The following is a 23,084-nucleotide window of genomic DNA, read 5'->3' as shown; positions in this document are numbered from 1 at the left end:
CCTAACTGGGCACTTGGCAATCAAACTGATTTTGTGGATAGTGGTGAGCAAGTCAAAAACACGCATTTGGCAAATATATTAGTGATTGTGAAAATATTGTCTGACTCCTTCCAAAGCTATTTTTGGAGAATCTTCCATTTCCTAGTATATTCAGTAGTCCATATAAATTTGCATCTGATCCTTTGCATCCCACTGTCTCTGTGCTTAAACTTCAGGAGAGCCTAGGTGATGGAAGGAAGGTGGTAGCGCTTACACTCTTCTCTGGTGGCTCTTTTTTCATTGTTTTGAAGTAGATGATTATTCAGAACAACAGTGTATTTTTAGAAACAGTTTTGTAGAATATAAATGTAAAACTGTTCAATACACTTGGTTTTATGCAAATAGTCATAATGCCAACAAAACTCCGTGATTATGCTTTTGCCCTGAAAAATCAAGTGAAACTTTGCAGGAAACAAATCTAACAGGAAACATCTATCAGAGTGGAGGAAGTGGTGCTGCTGTGCTAAGAGTGATAGCATACCTTATCAGCCAGGGGAGTTATTTTCAAAATAAAGTATGGATGTGTTACACTTGCAGAATAATAGCTACATGAAAAAAAGCATTTCTGTCTTGCATTATAGTCATACAGTGCATGGACTTCTAAACTTTGATTTTTCTAAAGGAAAATATGTTCTCTTGTCTCCAATATATCTTTTTTTATTTTTTTCAATGCATGAACATGGGGTCTGATTCTGCCACATTGTGAATGCTCTCAAATTATAATGTAGTCTTTGGGATTTAGTTTTTTCAGTTTTTTACAGCAATGAAGTGTTAAAGTATTCAGAAATGATCTAAAACCTCATTTATTCTTAAAGCAATCTCATGTAATTAATAGTTGACAACGACTTTCAGTAGTAGTTGCAATTATGTTCCTCAGAAGGAAAGGCTAAAGGCATTAGATGTGTGGCATCCATCACTGTAGTTCATTCTTTGTTTCCTTCTTTGCAACTTGGATGCAACATACTATGTAACACTCTGGAATGCAATGCTACGGGGAAATGCTATAATGATATTAGTTCACAATATTTTCCAGTTTGTATTGCATTAAATCACCTCTGTCCCAATCACCAGCAGGGCTCACAGGTATTACGACACTTATATTGCATTCAGAGTGGCTAATGGCTGGTCTTCCCAGTGTTACTTAATTTGCTAATTTTAAAGTCTCTGGCAAAGCTAACAGAGGGTGCTACCAGTAACTGCCTGAAGACCAGACATGACTTTTATTGCCAGTAAGAGCTAAGCCTCAGGATTTTGTTTTGGAAATTTTATGTGTAGAACAGTAATATTTGAATTAATGAGGTTTTCTTTCATAGTACTTCAATTTATTTTTTCTTCAGTTTTCCAGTAAGTAGAGCTAAGCCTAGTACATATTATCGTGCTATTAGTTATGGGGAATTCACAGAATCATGGGATAATTTAGATTGGAAGGGATTTCTGGGGGCTGATTAGTCCAACCTCTGCTCACCAACTGGAGAAGGTCTCTCAGGGCCTTGTCCAACCAAGTTTCAAGTATCTCTAAGAGCGGAACTTCTACTATATCTGTGGATGACCTGTACCAATGTTTGATCACCCCTCACAGCACAAATTTTTTCCCTATATCTAATTGGAATTTCCCACATTCCATCTAGTGTCTGTTGCCTCTTGTCCTGTCACCATGCTCGAAGAAGAATCTGGCTCTATGTTTGCTATACCCCGTTAGGTAGTTGAAGGTTGCAATAAGATCTCCCCTTAGCCTTCTCTTCTTAAGGCTGAACCAGTCCAGCACTCTCAGCCAGTGCTCATGCAGCAAGCATGTAAGCCCCTGACCATCTTCATGGTCTTCTCTTGGCCTTGCTCCAGAATAGCAGTGCCATTCTTGTATGGGGGAGCCCAAAACTGGACACAGTATTCCAGGTGTGATTTCACAAGTGCCAAATGGGACTGTAGGCTTTGGTAGTTTCAGAAAAACTAATATATAATTAACATTTTTTGGCCATGGAAAACATCTCATGTCTGACTCGTCATGTAAGATTTATACTGGTGAAATGTCATTTATTTTAAAGGAGTCATTCTTGATTGTCTTCAGTATAAATGGGAGGAAGATCAGTCCCTTTACAGTTCACCTTAGTCAAAAGATAAGACTTGCAAAGATAGATCAGTTTGATTAGCAGTAAAGAAAAAACTTGTTATTTGACAACTGAGTTACAGATCTGTCATACAAGATTAAGAAATAAGGATGTTATTCAAACAAGTCAAGCAAGTCTTACCGTGTAAAAAAAGAGGATTGAGTGTGCACTGCACAGTAAGCACTACTCAATTTTAATACATAAGATTTCATCTTTGATTTCTTCGTCCAGTCTAGATTATGTAAATTTTACCTATAACTGTACCACGGAAATTTTATTTATGTGTTGATTATGGACTAGTCTCCAGTTTTGCTTTGACAGTATAGTGGGCCACTGGAAAAGTTAAGACATGTTGAATTACCCACAAGTAAATGTGTCTTTTTTACATTTCAGCTTCTCCAGTTGGTAACGGTTATATCAAGCCACCCGTCCCACCTGTTTCTGGTACACAGAGAGAAAAAGGACCTCCAGCCATGTTGCCTATCAATGTCGACCCAGACAGTAAACCAGGCGAATATGTCCTGAAGAGCTTGTTTGTTAATTTTACTACTCAAGCTGAACGCAAGATTCGCATCATCATGGCAGAACCTCTTGTGAGTAAAAAGAAACTCTAAGTATATATGCTTTACTTTGAATTTATTTTTAAATCAGGCTTGCTTGCCATGCAATGCAGAATACTTTGCTTGTAATCTGCGTTGGAGTTTGATAGTGTTTCCCAAACTGTAAGATATGCTACTATGGCAGTTATGGGAGAGGACAGAAGTATTCAACGTATGCCAAAGGGTTGACATGAAAAGGAAGTAATATTTTATTTCTGTTTGCAATATGGGCACACGTTAATGTGATTGAAAGGCAGAAGGGATGTGAGCCAGCATAGATTTCACAGCTGGAGGAGTGGTCACTTGAGTCAAAATAGATTAGTATTAGGTAGACAGTATTTCTGAACATTACTGGTTTTCAGATAAAACATGAAGATGAACAGCACTGCTGGTTCTTATTTTAGTTCTGACAGTAGTAGGCTTCATGATCTAAAACAGTGCCATAGCACCTATTTTCCAGATACAAAAAAGCATTTGAAAAAGGAGCTACATAACCAGATCTTGCACAGTCAGTGAGAAAGCCATTGTTATTTATATTTTAGGGAAATTTAACATACAAATGTGTCTGTTGCAAATAATCTTATGTAGCCGAACTTCTGGGAATCTGCTATTTTAACTTGAGACCACATTTTATATACATTCTTGTTATTTTGATCTGTAAAGAATAGTTCTGTAACCTATGTTTTAGTTCTGACAAGGTAAAAATTAAAAAATAAAAACAATGAGGAACCTGTATTTCCAAGCTGTAAGGGAATTGCTATAAAATCTTAAAACGTTTTTGTTATAAAGCACAGTATAGAATACTTAGTTCAGTTCCCTGTTTTCCAGTCTGGATATTCTGAACAGTAAAAATAAGATTGTCTTGATTCTGATGGCATCTGTTGAGGTTTATGTTTTGATTCAGATTCAGAAGCATTTGATGCTTGGAAAGTTTTTCCAGACTTTCCTCTGAAATACTAGGTAGATGCAAGATGACAGAAGTATCTTACATAATTTAGAAATAACACAAAAAAAGTTAACAGGAAGGAATATTTTGACAGAGACCCAGTTTCTTCTTTTTTCATGAGTCCCCTTCAAATCGCAAAAAGTAGAATAAACTGACAGTCACAGTGTAGGTCCCTTAAAAGAAAAATGCCAGGAGCTATTTATTACCATCCAGTCTTCATGTGACGCACAGTGAACTTCTTTAAAATTTAACACAAAATGTGTTGTAAAATGACTTGACAAGATCAGGGAAACAACAAAAAGACCAGGACTGAGAACATAATTTCCTTGCGGCACCTCTGTTACTCTTAAACACTAACTTCTGCATTTTTATGCGATATTTCAGACATAGATATGAACCAGTGACCCTGATTCATTCCCATTTCACCTTGTGTTAAGATGATTTTGAGTTGCTGTGTGTTGTTACGTTATTTTTGTCGGTTTGTGAAAATGTGGATATCTGAATGTTGATCTTATCTTATTCCAGAGGTTGTTCAGTGAAATTTTATTTGGTAAATTCAATGTAGAACGTAAAAATACGACAAGAGACTGGAACATCACCTTCTTGTCAACATTTTCATAACATATTTCTTACAAGGGTCTAACTGTGAGACACCAACAATAATTCAATGACACACTCACATCTTATTAATACTAATAAGACTTACAAGTCCTGGCATGCTGCTATTTGAGGGTGACTGTGACAAATGTGTAAGCAGGTTTTTTTAGACATTCAGTCAAAATGATCTTGAAATAATTAGGTTGTAATGAAATAAGTGACAAGGGAAAATGGCAAAAGTTATTCCAGAATAATGGCTAAGAATTTAAGTCCACCTTTTTTGTGGGGTACCTGTTAGATGTTTAGCAGCTTTATTTCCACGTTTCTACTCTACTGACTAGAATCGTGACCTGGAAGTCCCAGAGATTTGCAAGACAGATTATAATTGGTGGTGCAGAGCACCCTTTGTCCTTTTTTCACAATAGGTAGTCAAATGGTGAGCTCTTTGAAGATTCTGTTCTAATTAAACTCAAACGTACTTCAAAGAAAATCAAACTTGCAAAGTGCTCTAACACTGAGATGTATCTAGTATGAATTCTCTAAGTCATTACAAGATATGACAGTTTAATTTTATGAGTGATGACTACTTAAGATATCTTTTAGAGAAGCTAAAATGATCTGTTTATAATATAATTGCTTTTTCCTCTGTCAAAGTCTAGCTCAAATTAAAGCTCTGAAGTTACTGTGGGATTAAGTTAAAGACTTACTGATGTACTTTTAACCTAAATTTTCTTTGCATACACACATTTTGACTGCTTATCCTTTCTGATTATCACTACTTTTTTTTTTTACTAATTTTTTTCTCAATTTCTTTGGGTTCCATATGCCTGTTTGATATGTCCATCTCTTCCTTTTGTGATGTACAGATAGCCCAACTGAAAATGACAGTGTTCTGACAACTGTGGTGGAAAACCAGGTTTGTGTCCTGCCATGAGTTGCAGACACTAGCAAGGCACAAAAAATTTTTGGTATTTTCTAGGGCAGCAGTGAAAGGTATGCCACCCACCGCCCCCTCAGCCCCATGAAGTCTTGGCTGGGGTAGCAAGATTCCTGCAGCAGAGAATGCAAAGAGCAATGTCACCTACTCCTCCTGCTGCCTTGGCTGTCAACCGAGTATCATTTGACATTTTGGTTACTGGATCTGGCAGTGATCTTCATAAAAACCACACTCTGCAGTTAATATGTTTTCTAGGCATGAATCTAATGTCGACCCTCCACTGCTAAGTCTTTAACAAGTTAGAATGGAAATCTTTTGATGCCAGATGTGATTTTTTTTTTTACTTTGTCTGAAGAATATTTTATTTGGAATTTCAGGTTAATTTTTTCACCTTTTTAGGGCCTCCAAAATATAAAAAACAATTCAATAATTACATTAAGTTCACAGTTATGTGGCTAATTTTTAATGGTTAAACTACTGTACCCAGACTGTCAAATTAGATTAATCCAAATTAAAGGTATTTGATGGCAGAATAAATAAAAGGGATAAATAAAAGGGATTTTCCAGTTTACAAAATTACATTCACATGAATGAAATGTAAATACTTTCTTCTTGATAACCTTTAATAATTTCCTGCTTCTTTTCTATAAATAATTGTTCTCCTTTATAATGAACATTAAGAATTTTTCCTGCAGACCTTTTTCACAGCTGATTGCATTCATATTTACATTTTTATCAGTTTATATTGTAAATCTTCTTTGCATTGCTTCACTTACAAACACAATTTGATATTTTATTACTGATGATGTTTTTCAAGCAGTGGTGACTTCAAAATGAAGCTAGAATGAGGAAGGCAGGGACACGTTTTTGCCAGTTCAAATGATAAAATGTGTTTACGTATCTTAACACTGTAAGGGAAAAAAAAACCAGAAAATAGTTTCCTTCTTAGGACTGTTGATTATCACTTAGGGTAATAATTCATCCTGTGCATACTGATCAGGCTAATCTTTAAATATGGCTTTCAACAGCACTTACACACAGCTGTAGACAGTGATGAAACATAGTCAGCTACAGGCTTTGACAGTGGTTAATGGTTAATTTAGCTGTTGGTAAACTTTCATTATGCTTTTCTCCTGCAAGCATCTTCTTTTACTGAGCTTATCTAAATTCAGGATCTCTCTGAATACTGAACTCAAGAACAGAATTATTCATTATAGGACTAGGACTATAAGTAGATTCACACATTCTGCATATAACTTTCTTCTTTTAATAGGTAGGCTTTATTTCACTATTGGAAAAAAAAACCTGAAAGCAGTGATGTGGTTGATACTAGCGTATTTATTACTTCCATTTCATTAGAAGCTCAAAGACATTAAAATATAGACCTATCTCCAAGCAGGGCTGGTGATAACAGCCAAACAGGTGGTTACGAAGACTCTGAAAGGACAAGAATAATGCCAGTTTGTTTTTGCAGAGCCTGACCAACCAGCATGTATAGTGGCACTGCTGTCCGTTCAGCTTGAACCTAGACTTCACTTTCTCCAGCATTGCAGAAGACATATGCTAAGGACAGACTTGGAAGAAAAGGAAATAGATGGGGTTTTGGTTTTTGAGGACTGGGCTGTGATAACTAGTAAGATTTATGTAGGCTATAATAATACCAAGCAGATTTATCATACAGCTGTAATGTAGACTTCTCTGTTTTACAGGGACTGAAATTCCAGGTGCATCACATGAGGAATGACTCCTTTGTTCTCATCTATAGTGAAACACATTATCATTCCACACTTTTTTAGATTTGAAGTCCTCAGGAATAGTTTGGCAAAGACAGAGCCTTCGGACCCCTGTTTATTCATAGTGCACAAACAGGAGTTACCATAAGGAGCAAGTAATTTCATGGGAAAGGGGAATGGCAAACTGCCTTGCTCTGTTCTAGCTATCCACTTTGTGTATGGTCAGATAAGCTGAAAAGAAAACAACTTTATTTTAATAACTTTATGCAGTTATGTATTGAAAATGCTGGGTTTTTTTCCTCTACAAAAAATATCCTACTTAGGACCTTCCTCTGTAAATGCTACCAACATGCCAGATTTCCAGTGTCATCTGTCTTTATACACCTCTGTGTCACTCAAAGATTATGTCACTCATCATTAATATAATTCTTTTATTCCACTAGTGTTTATGGTAGTCAACATTCTGTAAAGCATGTTGGCAGTCCATCCCAACCCTAAGGAACTCATAGTTCATAACATCATAACTCTGTAACTAACATATCATAACTCTTTATTTCTACTGTACTCTTTATTTAGTATTTAAATGATATAGCTAAATATTAGTAGATTAGTTCTTCTAGATCCAGTTGTGACAAATAATGTGTAGGACATTAAGAATAATTATCTGTTCTTTCAGTAATTGTCTCTGAAGTAGTTCAGATGCTTCTTTATTAAATTCCGCCTCACTTTATTACACTGTGCTGAGGACTGTCCTCTCACCTGTTGATAAGAAAGTCAAAGCATCTACACACCATCTTACTTCAACTACTCAATATGTAACCTGAATATACTACCCTTTTATTGTATGGTGCCCTACAGACCTGTTACAGTGGATGCATTAAGTGGCTTGTTGAATGGGCAGATCTATGTCTGTCAGTCATAGGACAGTCTGGAGGACCAAGTAATGTCCTCTGGAGAAGGCCCATCTCCCACAGCAAGTGTCAGATCAGTGCTTTCCTGCAGGTCATTGAACTGCATCCCAGGTCAATTTTTTAGACTAACGGTTGGTCTCAGTATTTTATTCAACTCCCAGCCGTATCTAAGGACTAAGTTTGATTTCTGCGTGGGTTGTCCCCTTGGTTCTGTTTCTTTTTACTCAGACTTCCCAGCAGCTAACTTCTTTGTTTCAAGAAATCAGTTAAGCAGAACAATGGTCTCAGCCATCACTCTTCCCTCCTTCATGAATTGACTTTTGCTGGAACTTCACTGGCTCTCCAAGTATAGTCCAGTCCACAAAACTGAGCTCTGCCACTGATAATGAAGCCCAAGCTGGGCCAGATCAGCCTGTTCTCTGCCCAGCAGAGAGAGAGGCAGCTAAGCCTGGAAGATTCCATCTGTGAAATAAGAAAGCTCTACTCATGTACTCAAAGGATGTGAAGGCAGAAAAATATAGGAAAAATCAAGCTTCTATACTGAAGATGGAGACCACCAAATACAGCAAAGACAACGCCAATGACACAAAGACGATTTGTTTCCCCCTCCACTCATCACCTCAGAAATAATGTCCCCCTCTAGTTATCTCAGTACGTATCTCAGGCTGAGACCTGTCACAGAGTCAAGCACTGAACAGTATAGAGAAGTAGTCCTTCTAGGGTGGCTAGTCTTGAACCTTAGGACAGTTATCTGCCTGAAAGACCTAGAAAGGTTTGTGTGATTGAAGCAGTGGCCACAGATGAGATATCTTCTATGTAGTTCAGTGGGACATACTGTAAAATTGAAACAGGGGAGGTGAGAGAAAGAGTACAAAAGGCACAGTTGGAAAAAGAGTTAGAGGAAGATAAAATGTCAGGTTTCCGAAGTAATCATGAGGACCACAGCAGGATGGAGATAGGATGCAGCATGGGTCAGATTCTAGCTTCCATATGCAACAGAGGGAAAAAATTCATGCCATTTTAGCAACCAGGATGGAAAAGGACACATTTTTGCATAGCTGTTGGCATAGACATTTGTGGCTAGATACAGGTCCGTAAAAAACTCATCTATTTCAGAGCCAGGCAATGTCAGCAGGAGCTTTCTCAGTGGTCTCAGGGTTTCCATAGTTGGGAGTGTGAGCAGAATGCTGTTTGAGGCTTCAGATCTCATTCTGACAGCAAAACTCTCCAGAATGCTGTCCTTGGGCCTCACTATGCACAGATATAGTAGGAAGATGGTTTGTGGGGCATATGGTGGTTCAAATCACTAAGAGGATTTAACATTGGAAGACAGAAATTGAATCCAAGGTCACCAGGTCATGTGTTGGCCGATCCTTGCAAATATAGCAGATAACCTACCACATGCCTCTAATCAGAGTTTTGTGTCATTTAAGGATATTGGTTATTACCACTATCCAGAAAAAGAAAGTCATACTAAAGTCATGTCAGGCCAGCCTTATCACTGGTCTGTCATCACGAAGGACAGAAAGAAAATCAAGTATCTACTTTGGTAGCATTCTTGCCAGATAACTAGCAATTAATTAAAGAGATATCTTTCCCTATTTTCACAATGGTTTCATCATCCTTTGCATGCTTTCAGACTTCATGTTTGAAATCAATGAAGTACTGCTTCATCAGGCTTGCTGTATGTTTTTAAGTTTAAATTTATGTGCCCTTTTCGGGGCTTGAGTCTGCATGGAACAGTTTACCCATCAGGCAGCTTGAGTTATACCATATTTGACATGTCTGTTGACAGATCTGCATATCTGCTGACAAGACAAATATGAAAAAACTTAAATACTTCATGTAGCTACCTTCCCAGCCTGGAAATCCACCTAATAAGGTCTCATTTCCTTAGCTGGGCATGGAGTACAGATGGAAACTATAGCTTTTATGACCATCCTACATGTAGCAGAAGAACACTGAAGACTGATGGTAGCTCTGCAAGGGCACCCTGGCATCCTTCTTGAAAGTTTGTCAGATCAGTACCAGTAACCAGGAGAAAAAGGCTTCAGATCAAGTCACCTGGGGACACATCTTTTACAGTGCAGCTACAGCCTTCGAGATAAATACATAGCCAAGAAAGCCCAAAAGAAAGGAAGTTTAAAGAAAACTGACTACTGGCAGTCATCAGCATTTCTCCATTTCACTTAAAAAATATACCTTTCCTCAACTACTGGTCTGTTCATTGAAAATAGACACAAATTTGATGACAGTAAGTAGCTAACCTGACGTTAAAGCAGCAGTGGCTGCAAGACAGCAGGTGGTTACTTGAGTCGGTTGCTGTCACTTATTACCCCCAGCTGTCTGAGGGTTAAGTGAAATGCGTTTACAGAGCTGTGCCTGGAGCAGCCCTTCAACGGCAATTCTAAATTTATTCAAATCAACTGATAAGGGCTTCCTATAGCTTTGATTAAATTAGGTTACATTATTCTGAATGGGTAACCAGCGGTCAAGGCCCTGAGGGCACTAATATGCCTTAATGGCCTCCTCTGAGTCTTACCCACCCTTGCCCACAGCCCAGAACCCCATTCCAGGTGCTGGGGCCATGAGTCCCTGCCAGAGCAACACCACATCGGGGCTGGCCTCCAGGTGCCTGTAGCCCTGCCCAGCCATGGGCCCTGCAGAGCCAGGCACACCCGGAGGCCCACGTCCTGGCCCTGCTCCTGGCTGGGATGGTGGGACAGGCCCTGGCTTTCGTCAGCTGGTAGATTCTCTGTCCTGCCTGGTCTTAGGGTATCTTGGATGTCTGCATCTAGAGAGGCGTTCTCTATTTTACTGCGCAGAGGTACCTTTTAGCAGAGGTCCGTTGCCAATCCTGTATTGTCATTGCCAAGGCTCACAAATGTGGGAAACTTGCCCACCCTTCCCAACCTCCCTGTTTCTCATACCATTTTGCCAGTTCTGGATAAATGTATTAAAAGAAGGAACCTCACCCCTGCTTGGAACACAGAGGTCCCCTAAATCCTCGTAGCATTGCTCTCACCATGGGCAGGAGGTTTGACTGAGGGTGAGGACAGTACTCTCGTAATAACTCTGAGAACATGGTGAGCTCCAGAGGGAAGCTGCACATGCTCCATTCTGTGCAGGAAAAAAAACCTTCCTGCATTTGTGTACCACATCCTTCTTGCAAGAATAAATAACTTTGCTCATCATAAATCAGTAAGTGTAAAACTCTTTGCATATAGGATTGAAATATCAGTTAACTTCTCTGTTCAGGAAACAAAGATGTACCAAATGACCAGGGTACATCAAGGTCAGGGAAGAACATCCTCTCACCCTCTTCACCAGCTCTCACAAGTAATGTCAGAGATAGAAAGGAGGGAACAGTACTGTTCAAGTTACACATTTTTGACTGTAGTGACTTCATCTCCTAAATATATTTAATTTACCCCTGAATTTTTCAGTGTTTCTATTTCACAGAAGTCTGCTGTCACAAAAACCTTCTCTTCATAGAAGTGATTATTATATGCATACTTCTAATTATTTTTTTAAAATGTTTTGGCTGATGACAAGTGCCTAGCTGAACCACCTTAGGTAAACAGCTGAAACAGGGCTTTGAATAGCTGTTTCATGCAAAGGTCTTAAGGTGGATGTGGAAGTCCAGATCTCCAGTCTATTGTTCTTAGAATGCTAAAAATAAGTTGCATACAAATCACTGTATCAAAGCCATTTTCAGAGCATCATGTTTACTCCAGTCCCACAGACTTATAGATCTTGGACTCTCTCATACTGCATCTCATGACACCACTCTTGACTCAAGTCTTATACAAAGTATAATTATTAGAATAAGATCCAGAAAGCCTTGTTCCTGGCTTCACATTGAGAGCAAGGTGGAAGTAGTGTTTTTGTGGAGTATAGCTTGCTCTGGGTGTCTGTATTTTGAGCGAGTTCTTGTTTCTATTATGGAGTAACATTTTTATTAAAATGCATTGTAGTGGATCTCAGCATAGACAACAGAAGTAGTCTGTATTTACTTCAATGGGTTTTGAGAAGTAAATCCTATATATCTTGCTCGCTTTGAAGAAAATGCATCACATAAGCAAAAAAACCTGTCTTTGTGTCCTGCTGCAGTCAGGCTTTGCAATGTAATAGCTATGCTGTTTTCCGGCTCTGCAACAGTTCAGTACTGCTGCTTCCTATAACAGGCCTTTCTCATTTCATTAATACAGGTTTAGTTAGTTTAACAATGCCTGACTTAAAATGGCTCACGGATTTTTTGAATATTAAAATTCCAGTTTAGTCAATAACTCTTTTAGGAGTGTAAATCACTGAACCTGTAATAATTGATTATAGGATTAGAAATTGGGAATATTGATAGTGTCAAACGTAATGCATATAAATCATAAGTTGGACTTGGGACTACTAATAAAATGTATGTACGTATGTAAAATTCAATTAGCACCATCTTAGTTAATCTATTGTATTGTAGCCCTGTATAGAATCATAGAATCATAGAGTCGTTAAGGTTGAAAAAGACCCTTAAGATCATCAAGTCCAACTGCTAACCTATCACTGCCAATGCCACCACTAAACCATATCCTCAAGCACCACGTCTACCTTTCTTTTAAATACCTCCAGGGATGGGGACTCCACCACCTCCCTGGGCAGCCTGTTCCAATGTTTGACAACCCTTTCGGTGAATAATTTTTTTCTAATATCTAAGCTAAACTTCCCCTGGCGCAGCTTGAGGCCATTTCCTCTCATCCTATCGCTTGTTACTAGGGAGAAGAGACCGACCCCTGCCTTGCTACAACCTCCTTTCAGGTAGTTGTAGAGAGCGATAAGGTCTCAAGGTCCCCTCAGCCTCCTCTTCTCCAGGCTAAACAACCCCAGCTCCCTCAGCCGCTCCTCATAAGACTTGTTCTCTAGACCCTTCACCAACTTTGTTGCCCTTCTCTGGACATGCTCCAGCACCTCAATGTCCTTCTTGTAGTGAAGGGCCCAAAACTGAACACAGTACTTGAGGTGAGGCCTCACTGGTGCCGAGTACAGGGACACTATCACCTCCCTGTTCCTGCTGGCCACACTATTCCTGATACATGCCAGGATGCCATTGGCCTTCTTGTTCACCTGAGCACACTGCTGGCTCATGTTCAGCTGGCTTTCAACCAGCACCCCCAGGTCCTTTTGCTCCAGGCAGCTTTCCAGCCACTGTTCCCCAAGGCTGTAGCATTGCATGGGGTTGTTGTGACTCAGATGCAGGACCCGGCACTTGGCCTTGTTGAATCTCATACCGTTGGCTCTGGTAAAATGATCCAACCTGTCCAGGTCCCTCTGTAGGGCCTTCCTGCCCTCCAGCAGATCGACACTTCCACCCAGCTTGGTGTCATCTGCAGACTTACTGAGGGTGCAGTCAATCCCCTCATCCAGATCATCAATGAAGATATTGAACAGGACCGTCCCCTGCACTGAGCCCTGGGGAACACCACTTGTGACTGGTTGCCAACTGGATTTGACTCCATTCACCACCACTCTCTGGGCTTGGCTGTCCAGCCAGTTTTTCACCCAGTGCAGAGTGCGCTTGTCCAAGCTGTGAGCAGCTAGCTTCTCTAGGAGGATGCTGTGGGAGACAGTGTCAAATTCCTTACTAAAGTCCAAGTAGACAACGTCCACAACCTTCCCCATATCCACTAAGCGGGTCACCTTATCATAGAAGGAGACCAGATTAGTGAGGGATGACCTCCCTTTCATGAACCCATGCTGGCTGAGCCCGATCCCCTGGGTGTCCCGCATGTGCTGCGTAATGGCATTCAAGATGATCTGCTCCATGACCTTTCCTGGCACCAAGGTCAGGCTGACAGGCCTGTAGTTCCCCGGATCCTCCTTCTGACCCTTCTTTTAGAGGGGCATCACATTCGCTGGTTTCCAGTCATCTGGGACCTCCCCAGTTGACCAGGACTGCTGATAGATGATGGATAGTGGCTCGGTGAGCTCCTCTGCCAGCTCCCTCAGTATCCTCAGGTGGATCCCATCTGGCCCCATGGACTTGTGAACATCCAGATGAAGCAGCAGGTTAGCGACTGCCACCTCTTCAACAACTGGGACTTCATTCTGCATACTATCTCCATCTCCCAGCACAGGGGCCTGACAACCCCAAGGATGACCAGTCTGACTATTAAAGACTGAGGCAAAGAAAGCATTAAATACCTCAGCCTTCTCATCTTTCGTGGTATTATGGCCCTTCAAGAATTTTCATCATGCATAAGGATGCCACTAAAACTTAATATATTCCCTGCCCCAGCAAATTATGTTCCAATTAATAAAATTTTATCTTCTTACATTGGAAGTTTTTAAGTCAGAATCAGTCGGTCTACTAACACGGGTCTATGATGGAATTAGGGTGTCAACATGAAGTATCCACACGTCATTACTAGATGATCTTTTTAAATTTATCAAACTTACAGGTTGTAAAACTCACCTCTTTTTCTGTACACTGTAGTACTGGGGTAATTCAAATCAGGGAAAGTCTTATGATACTACAGAGCTTACAACTTGTGTGTGTTCAGACAGAAGATTCTGATGTATTCATTAAGTTACAATTTTAAAAAGGCCCTCCTATTAACACAGAACTCTGAAAATAAACAGCCAATAAAATTTCCTTTCTCACTTGTGCTAGAGTCTACCTCAAATTTCAGTGAAGTAATCCTTAGCACTCTTTCCAACTTTCCAGATTTTACAAAAGCGTGTATTTAAAATATTGCTTTCGGAACTGGTCCACTGGTAGCCATCAGCTTATTTGAGCTTAAAATACATTAGTAAAAGGAATATTTTTACTTCCTACCTACAAGAAAACACCTTAATTTGCAATGGAAAAATATTAGGGAAGATACAAATGCAGAGAGCAGTAGGTTTTTTGTTTGGGTTGGTTTTTTGCAGTTACCATTATATATGTAACAGCACTTAACCGTTGTTTGAAGTTTGTGACCATTTATTATCAACACTGAGTTGAGGGCACGTCTGGGAATTTTTTTACTGATCAGGGAAGAATGTCAGAGTTCTTGAGTTCTTTGCTCAAGTTAAGTGAAAGAAAGAAAACATTCATATTTGTTTTTTGTGAGGCTTTTTCTTAAGGTCCATGTTATTACCATGTTATTTCCATGGGAAAGTTGCAGTGCTAATTTTTTCACTGCAAATCTAATTGCTTAGAAGTCAATCTCTAATTCAGTGGGTTTGCTTCTCTCTTCAGTGTGCTTGGAATTTACTCCACTTCTGTGTAGTATTAGTACTGAAAATTAATTTGCTCTTTCTTTGGCTTGTTTGGCATTTTTCCTGGTACATCAGTTACTTCAAATTAAACATTCTCACGACCAAAATTTGTGAGTGTCCACGTTTTAATTTTGTTGGTAGGCAGCATAGGTTAAAAGATGCCTTTTGCAGAGAATGTGATTATCAGACAAAAATTAGCCTGTAATATCTGATATGATGACAGAAGCCATCTCTGGGTCAGAACAATACATGACATGGATGCCAAAGAGGTGAGAATCAGAGCCAGTGAGTGAAAACCTGTTCTTGAAGCTGAACTGTTGTTTTCTTACACAGTTTTCTATTCAACAGTACAAGAGTACTGAGCACATCCTTTTCCATGTGAATGAAACAGAAGAGCTGTTACAAAGGAAAGAGCAACTGCATGAAGAGAGAATCGATAGTAATACTGAGCCTGGCTTCTAAATATGCACCTTTCACTATTTTTATGCAACAACTGTAATGACAAGTGGGTTTTTGACTTGAGTTTGCTAAAACAAAAATTTATGGGAGATGTAGAACATTTTTACATATATTTCATTGCCACTTGAAATATGCTCTTTTCTCCATATAAAATACCACATACAATTAGCATTGCTTTTTTACTTAATTTTCAAGAGTTACATGAAGTTCATAATTTTTGTAGTCCATAGTTTTGTCTTATGCAGAGTTGTGGTCTTTTCTTGAAGCTATATTATCATATCTTTTTTACTATGCTTGTGTTTAGGATTTCCTTATGGTGTATGCATAGAATTTCAGAGGTTAATACAGAAAATCCCCTTGTCTGATTATTTTACTATCTGAATACCATGGTCACTGACACAGTCTCTCAAAAGAAGTATCTAGCAACGAATTGATGCTGAGCAGAGCAACAAGAGAAATCAAAAATTCTGTTGTCATCTGCTGAACTGGCAATATATATTTTTATGCATAAGGACCTGCTGACTTGCAAAGAATGGTTGTAAAAACAGGACAGTAATTGCCTATTTCATAGAAGTTCCAGGTGGGAGATATTTGGGAGACTATCAGAGTAAACAGATTGTGCTTTTGAGTCAAAAAGCTTGGCTCTCTTAATTACATAGGTATAAATTAACTAGGCTTCCTGGGGTGGTGGTGGGAGTTCCCAAATAGTAAAAAGGTAAATAAGACGTGAAATTTATTTCCCAAGAAGTTCAGAACTGTTTTCAGTACAGCAGCTTTTTTATGGGACCATAGGGTGTTCTATCCGTTTTTGAGAGGGCAAAACATCTTGAAGTTCAGCTGAACTTCAGCAGCGTGAACCTGCTCATTGCAGGATCAGTATAGATCGTTTCTGGGAGGAAGGAGGCAGGAGCACACAGCCGAAATGGAGGCAGGGATGCGACAGACAAACTGTCCCCTTTGGAGGCAACTGGCTGGTAGGTCAGCTGCACCTGAAGGGTAGGTGTTCCTCTGTGGGATAGTTTCACATGCTTAGCCTTCAGAAGCAAATTGATATCCTGGTATTTTCTCCTAGATCATACAGATAATGGTTTACCCACCACATGAGTGCAAGATTGACAGCAATACACTTTTTGATCTTTCTATGTACAAAATAACCAATGGCAAAATTAAAAATTTAGCATGTTTGATCTACTGATTTTTGGAGCAGATCTTTTCCTACCAAACACCACCTGCCTTTCCTGATGAAAAGAATATAATACAAAGATGTCCAATTTCTTTGGGGCTTACGTGGTGATTCATCATAAGCAGGAAAGAATTACACTTGGGGATATTTTGGTTCTTAAGATTGCATATACATGCATTTTATATATATTTTAGCTGTAGTAGTTGAATGTGGTCTATGTCTACTCCATTTTATGTGAAAAGGTCCATTCTTCTCCTGTTTCCTTTTGGTAACTCTTCCATCCCAGCAGACTACTCAGTAGATTATGTGTGACTGCTTTTTAGCATGCAGTGTGAAAGATACTTTGTATCAACATATCCTTGCATCCTCCATGCGCTTATAGCAGCATTTTTAATGCTAAACCCCTGCCCCTTATAAAAAGAGGGGGTTTATCTCAGTTACTGATATAGTACCCAGTCATAGTTCAGTAGGAATAATGTCCCTAATGGTTGCTGAGGTTAGAAATAACTTCAAGGAACATTATATATCATTATAACATGGTGACGTAGTGAAATTTAAGAGGCACAACAACATCCTTTTGTTTTTATGTTTTCCTGAACACTCAGTTCTGTGTCAGGTGGTCAACAAAAGCTATTCCTGTGTAAATTTACCCAATTATATTTGTGTATCAGCCCTGAAAAAGCATTAATATATTAACCATTAAAAGTAGCTGACAGTCTTTGGAGAAATGTTTTAGTGTTTCTGTGTGAACAGGGGGGTTGACAGAAATGTTATTTTTTAGATAAATTCTAAATATTATATTTAGTTATTGCATGCAAATATGAAGAAAAAATATACATTTGCCATAGCATATCCCACACATTCTATTTTATTATATTCTATTAATGTTTTTACAACAGTATTGAGACAGAGGAAGGAAATTAATTTTTAGGTGAGCATTTTGTTTTGTAAGCATTGGCAATGCAAAAAGTTTAGGTAGTTTTATTGAAAAACAGTAGTTTCAAATATTAAGTACAAAATTTTCTTTGCTGATCTTTACTGCTTATCTCTGACGTGCATTTATATCATGGGAGTTTCCAGCATGAAAAAAATACAAAGTATACAATTGAAGGCAGCACTTCAAACAAGAAATAAGGATGTTTACCTTAGTGATTAAGAATGGAAATGTTATTATTGAGAGTCCATTCTTCTGAAATTTTCTGATGTTTCTAATAGCCCAGAAAGCTATGGGCTCTTTCAGATTAATCAAAACTTGCTTTATTCATATTTTGTGGTTGTAGGCTTTGGCTCCAAATTCAGCGTCCCTATTCATCCAAGATTTGGAATACATTTCTGTAGAAGGTCTTACAGCTACAGAGACTCAAATAGAGTCAACTCATAATATAAAAGGGCCTCTCTGCCATTTCTGAGTTGGGTGGGCAAGAAAATAAATTAAAATAAAATAGTGCCTTGAGGCATTTTAAAGATTTTTAAAAATCTTTTAAATAAGTATACCTTCAGGTAAATAGACTGCTATGGAATCTATTACTCAGATGCAATTTCACTGTATTATGTTTTAACCTTGTCTTTGCCAGTCCTGAACCTTTGCTATATAATGAAAATGTCTACCATGAGTATAAATATATTTTATATACTAGCTACCTTAGCAAGTATGTTGAAAACACTGTATAAAATGAGATGGTATGATTTGTAAGGATATTAGAACTAAGTGGTATAGAATAGGCAAGTTGTTTACAGTAGATGAGAAGGAATTATATATTGCATAAAGAAAAAATGCTGTTTTCAAAGGACACTTGGAGCACCTGCATGTTATTGAGCTGTCTTTGAATTTACTCAGCAGGGTCTTCCTGAGATGGTCGCTTGTTACACTCATCATGCAAGCAATCATCCTTTTTATTTTAGGAGCACTTAGACACCAAAAAGCATATTTGTATCTAGCCCTTCATCTTTATTCAGTTCATTATCTATTCAGTACTTGTCATTAGTAATAAAGTAAATAGTAGTAACTTCTACTTTTGAGTTTTGTCAAATCTCCGAGCCCCAGATATAATTTTCTGTGGTTATTGCCATTCACTGCAGGGGTACAATGAGTTGCTCTGACGTGGGCACCCCGCTCCCAGAACGGGGAGTACGTGCAGAGACACTTGGCTTCACAGTGTCAGCTTGGGTCCAGCTGGGCCGAGCCGTTGCTGCAGGCAGAGTCAGCAGCTGCACCGTACTTCTGAAAGAGTTGAGGAAAAAGCAACAGCATCAACCTGAACAGGGGCATGAAGAAGACGCAGAGACAGCTGCAGCAGCAGCCGCTGCCTGGCAAGAGCATGAGGGGAAGGGAAGCAGCAAGAACAGCAGTAGGTGCAGGATGGGGTGAAGGGAAGAAAAAGGTCTCAGTTAAAGCCCTAGATTGGAGACACTGAGAAGTTAAGGCAGCAGAACCCTTCCTGGCTTGTGCTATGTGTCCTTGGCTGGTCTCCATCCCAGGGCTGCCTTCTGCTGCGACCAAGTCTGTTGCATGGCCTGTGAATGGTTTCTTTAGGTGAATGACCTTCTCAAAATGGAGGGATCTTTACCAACTTAGAAACACAGTCCCTGGGGAACATCGTTGCCCGAAACTGAAGTATTTGTGAGGTGTGTGTGCTTCCAGAGATAGGCAGCAGGTGATTAGGACATTTTCAGGATTGCAGTTCCAGACCTGGGTTCCCAGGGCACAGTTTTATCTCAATTAGCTGTGCCCACCTTAAAGATAAGCATGTAATGAGGAATCCCCACCTCATTTCTGCTTGAAACACTGAATGCACTTCTGCAGGATCTTAGATACTACTCTGAAAGCCAAGCATTGCAGTGTCAGGCACTGGAACACAAAGCTTCTGGATGCCAAAGCCCTTTTTATTGAAACAGGCCTTAAGAAATGTCTCTGGGGTAACACAAGCCATCTGTAACAGAATCAGAAATTTAATGAAAAAAAAAGATTGTATATTGGGTATTTTTCTCCTAACCTGCACTAATTCTCGGGACATTGATTTGCCCAGGCACCATGAAAACTTAAGAATCTTTTCAATAAATTGAACACTACTTTTGAAAGATTATCTGCTGTCCTTTTCAGTATGCAGCCATAGACAAAAGAAGCATTGTCCTCCCATGAGACACAACTAGGTAGGGTAACACTGAGTTACTGATTGAGGAGGAGGACTGTGGGTGGGGTGGTGTCATGTGTCTGTTTCTGGCCTACAAGATTTTACTGTGTCTGTTCATTACCAATAATCTGTCATAAAGTTCTAATTAATAGTTGTGCCCTTAATGTAACCTGGAGGAGTCACTGTAGACATTAGAGATAACAGTGAAAAATACTGATGCCTCTCCTGGATAAATCAGTGACTCAGTAGAAAACATTTTGTTGATTTTTCTATTTGGTAGGTAGTCAGGGGATACTGCAGTCACCCTGCAGCCAACCTCCTTGCCAGCTGGCATTACAAATAGATCAGCATAATTAATTTCAAAATCAGTCAGCAGATTATACTGGACATTTTCTCCAGGGAGAAACATTAAATAATATAAATCTTTGGACTGCCTCAAGTCTTTCCATTTCATTATCTCAGCAGCTTTACAGATTTCTTTGTTTTGTATCTCACATCCCCTGGCAGTGATGGTATTTCGCCTGATACGTTAACAGATGCTGATGAGTGTAATAGTTCACTGAAAGCTGAACAGAAAAATCTCATGCTGAGCTGGTGGGAGAGCCCCAGTCTTGCAGCTGTAGGCGAAGAAAGATGCATGATTTACAGAAGAATAAGGCACTGACACATTTCAGACACCAGCAACAGTAGTACAATTCAGTGCAGAATTGTGACAGTGACATGTTTTTCAGACTGTCATCTGCCTTCATGTATTGTTTATTTTCATTGTGGGTTTGGAGATTCATGTTTTGTATACTGTTGCGTATATCTAGAATACTGGACTGTGTACTTCTACATGCCTCAGTAATTGAGCCTGCTTGGCAAAAAAGCCATAAAGGTGAATGGATGTTCACACGTGGGGACTCCTGAGTTGGCCAGTTCTCCTTGGCCTTCCCAGGTACTCTGAGAACTCTTTTTTTTTTTGCTTAATGCAGCCATTTTTTCCACAATTATCTTCCTTAAAAATGAACTCTTTGGTATCTGATTCTTCTAAAATCACCTTTCCTTCAGTATGCACTGGATGATGCACTGTATCTGTGGTCATGTATGTACTGCCTGGTAGTATTGTGACAAGTATTATAACAAGAAGGTACATTATGTAGCTATATAGAACTCCTTGGTTATGTATTAGAGGAAATACCAGGTGCTTTTTAGGATTTTGAAAGCATGTCTCATCAATGTGAGCACCAAGTAACTCAGGTGTAATAAATGGTTAATCCTTTTCTTTCTTGGAAAAACCCTAAAGACACTAAAGACACTCTGTCAGTATTAGGTCATATGTATGCAGAGGTCTCCTTTGCATATGAAACAATCTCCAGCATGAAACTAGTCAGGAGACAAATTATGTGAGTAAAAATCTAACAGAAAAATAATGGATAGAATGCATCGTAGTACTGATATTAAGTAATACGTATTTAATATATTTTCTTTTAGGAGAAACCACTGACCAAATCTCTGCAACGAGGAGAAGACCCTCAGTTTGATCAAGTAAGACACTTGAAATTATATTATTTCCATTCCGCAGGCTGTAAGACAAATACTTGGAAGGCAGTCTAGTGTCCTTACGCTATCATTGAATACTGCAAAAGCAGTATCTCTCAATGTACTTTAGTAGAATGAGGAGTGCTTTGCCTAACTATTCTTAGTCTTAAATTAGGAGGATTTTCCACTGTTTTCAAGCTCAATTTTTTTTGCCATAGAACTTCTTGCTTTTTACAGTGTATTAAGCACGTGTATTATTTCCTGGCTGTCTCCCCTGAAGGAGGTTTTGAAGCAAACTTTCTATCTTTTCAGAATATCTTTTGTTTTGAAACAGGCATTTAGCTCCTAATCTTTCTTTTATGGAGTTTGTCTTAATCTTACAGGGTTAATATGAGGGTCTTTAGAGTCATTGTCATTGCCGTCAGTCTCGTCAGTCTCATCAGTCTATTTTGTCTCTGTAGCTGTGACCCAGCATGACTTACATGTAGGCAGCACTTTACATAGACTGAGCCAACCTGTTGTATTTAAAATCAAGCATAAATTCAGTTGTCAGGATAAATGCCTGTATATGACAGGGTAAATAATAATTAGAGAAAAATGGTTGGCAGGGAAAAAGAATTAAAATCTAAAATAGAATTTATATAATGAAATAGATTTCTTTCATAAAGCAATATAATTGTAATTAATAAAATCAAATTTTTATCTGGCATTTGATTAATAAATGGATTATGTAAGGGACATGGGACAAGTATAAAAATAAAACCAACAGCAATATACACACTTTATTATGATGGTATAAGAGAACTAATTTTTGTCAGCAGTCTGTTTCTGAAAAAAAAAAGAAAGCACCTAGAAAAAATTCCTCCATAAGTAATCTATTTTTAAATAAAGAAGGATAGTTGCTAAAGAGTTTAAGTTGCATAAAGGATGCCAAAACTCACTCCCAACAAACAAGAGGGATAAACTCAAGGTGTATCATAAACAACAAAGTTATTTGCTGCTCCGCCATTCCTGCCTCAGCTGCCGTAGCTGTCGCCACTGCTGCTAACTCCATGGCTGCCCGCACCGCTGTGCTGCCAGCGGTGCCAGAAGTACAGGACAGGAAGACAAAGCAGAAACAGCAGTAACAGCAGTAACTCTGAAAACAGCTGTGGCTAACGCCATAAGCTGCAGGTACCAGACTGATTGACTTAATTTTGGTAGAGGATATAGGTATGGGTAGAAATTCAGAACTTCAAATGAATTTAACATGTTTATTGTGTTCTCTGGGTCATTAGGTACATTGCACCAGAAGCAAAGATGCCTTGTGAGACCCCACTGGCGTTCACAAAGGCTCACTTTATAATTTTAGCTTGACAAAGTGATGTTCTCTAGGTTGTTCTGTAGCTGCTTTTTGAGGAGAGATAGCCTGCTCAGAGGGCTGTTCAGAGCAGGAGGTGAATGGTAGGACTTCTGCCTTGCACTGGGGAGCTCCCTGCCTGCCTTGCTGACCAAAGAGGGACCCCGCAGGGGAGCCAGCCACTGTAGACTAAAGGAGGCTCCTTTGTGAGTACTTCCTAGCTGCTGAATGAAATTTTTTGTGGTACTCTGACCTTAATTTTATATATATATTTTTTTCCTTCCTGTGGGAAGACTGTCACACATAAATGGGAAAGAAAAACAAATTAAGCCACCC

At 39.1% G+C, this 23,084-nt stretch overlaps 1 protein-coding gene across 4 annotated transcripts in view; it reads left to right on the top strand.

Moving 5' to 3' along the window:
• Nucleotides 1-23,084, top strand: part of FRY (FRY microtubule binding protein) — a 221,354-nt gene that overhangs the window by 76,021 nt on the left and 122,249 nt on the right. For all 4 annotated transcript variants that reach the window (XM_064441051.1, XM_064441052.1, XM_064441050.1 and 1 more), the window contains exons 2-3: nt 2,538-2,737; nt 21,362-21,415. In XM_064441051.1, coding sequence (XP_064297121.1) covers nt 2,618-2,737; nt 21,362-21,415 — 174 coding nt within the window. In that variant the 5' untranslated portion in view covers nt 2,538-2,617. The remainder of the gene's footprint in view (nt 1-2,537; nt 2,738-21,361; nt 21,416-23,084) is intronic.

This window comes from Phalacrocorax carbo, chromosome 1 (genome assembly GCF_963921805.1).
Source record: "Phalacrocorax carbo chromosome 1, bPhaCar2.1, whole genome shotgun sequence".
In the NCBI taxonomy this organism is placed as follows: Eukaryota; Metazoa; Chordata; class Aves; order Suliformes; family Phalacrocoracidae; genus Phalacrocorax; species Phalacrocorax carbo.
Note: the sequence above shows the minus strand (reverse complement) of the source record. Positions and strands in the feature narration are given on the sequence as shown.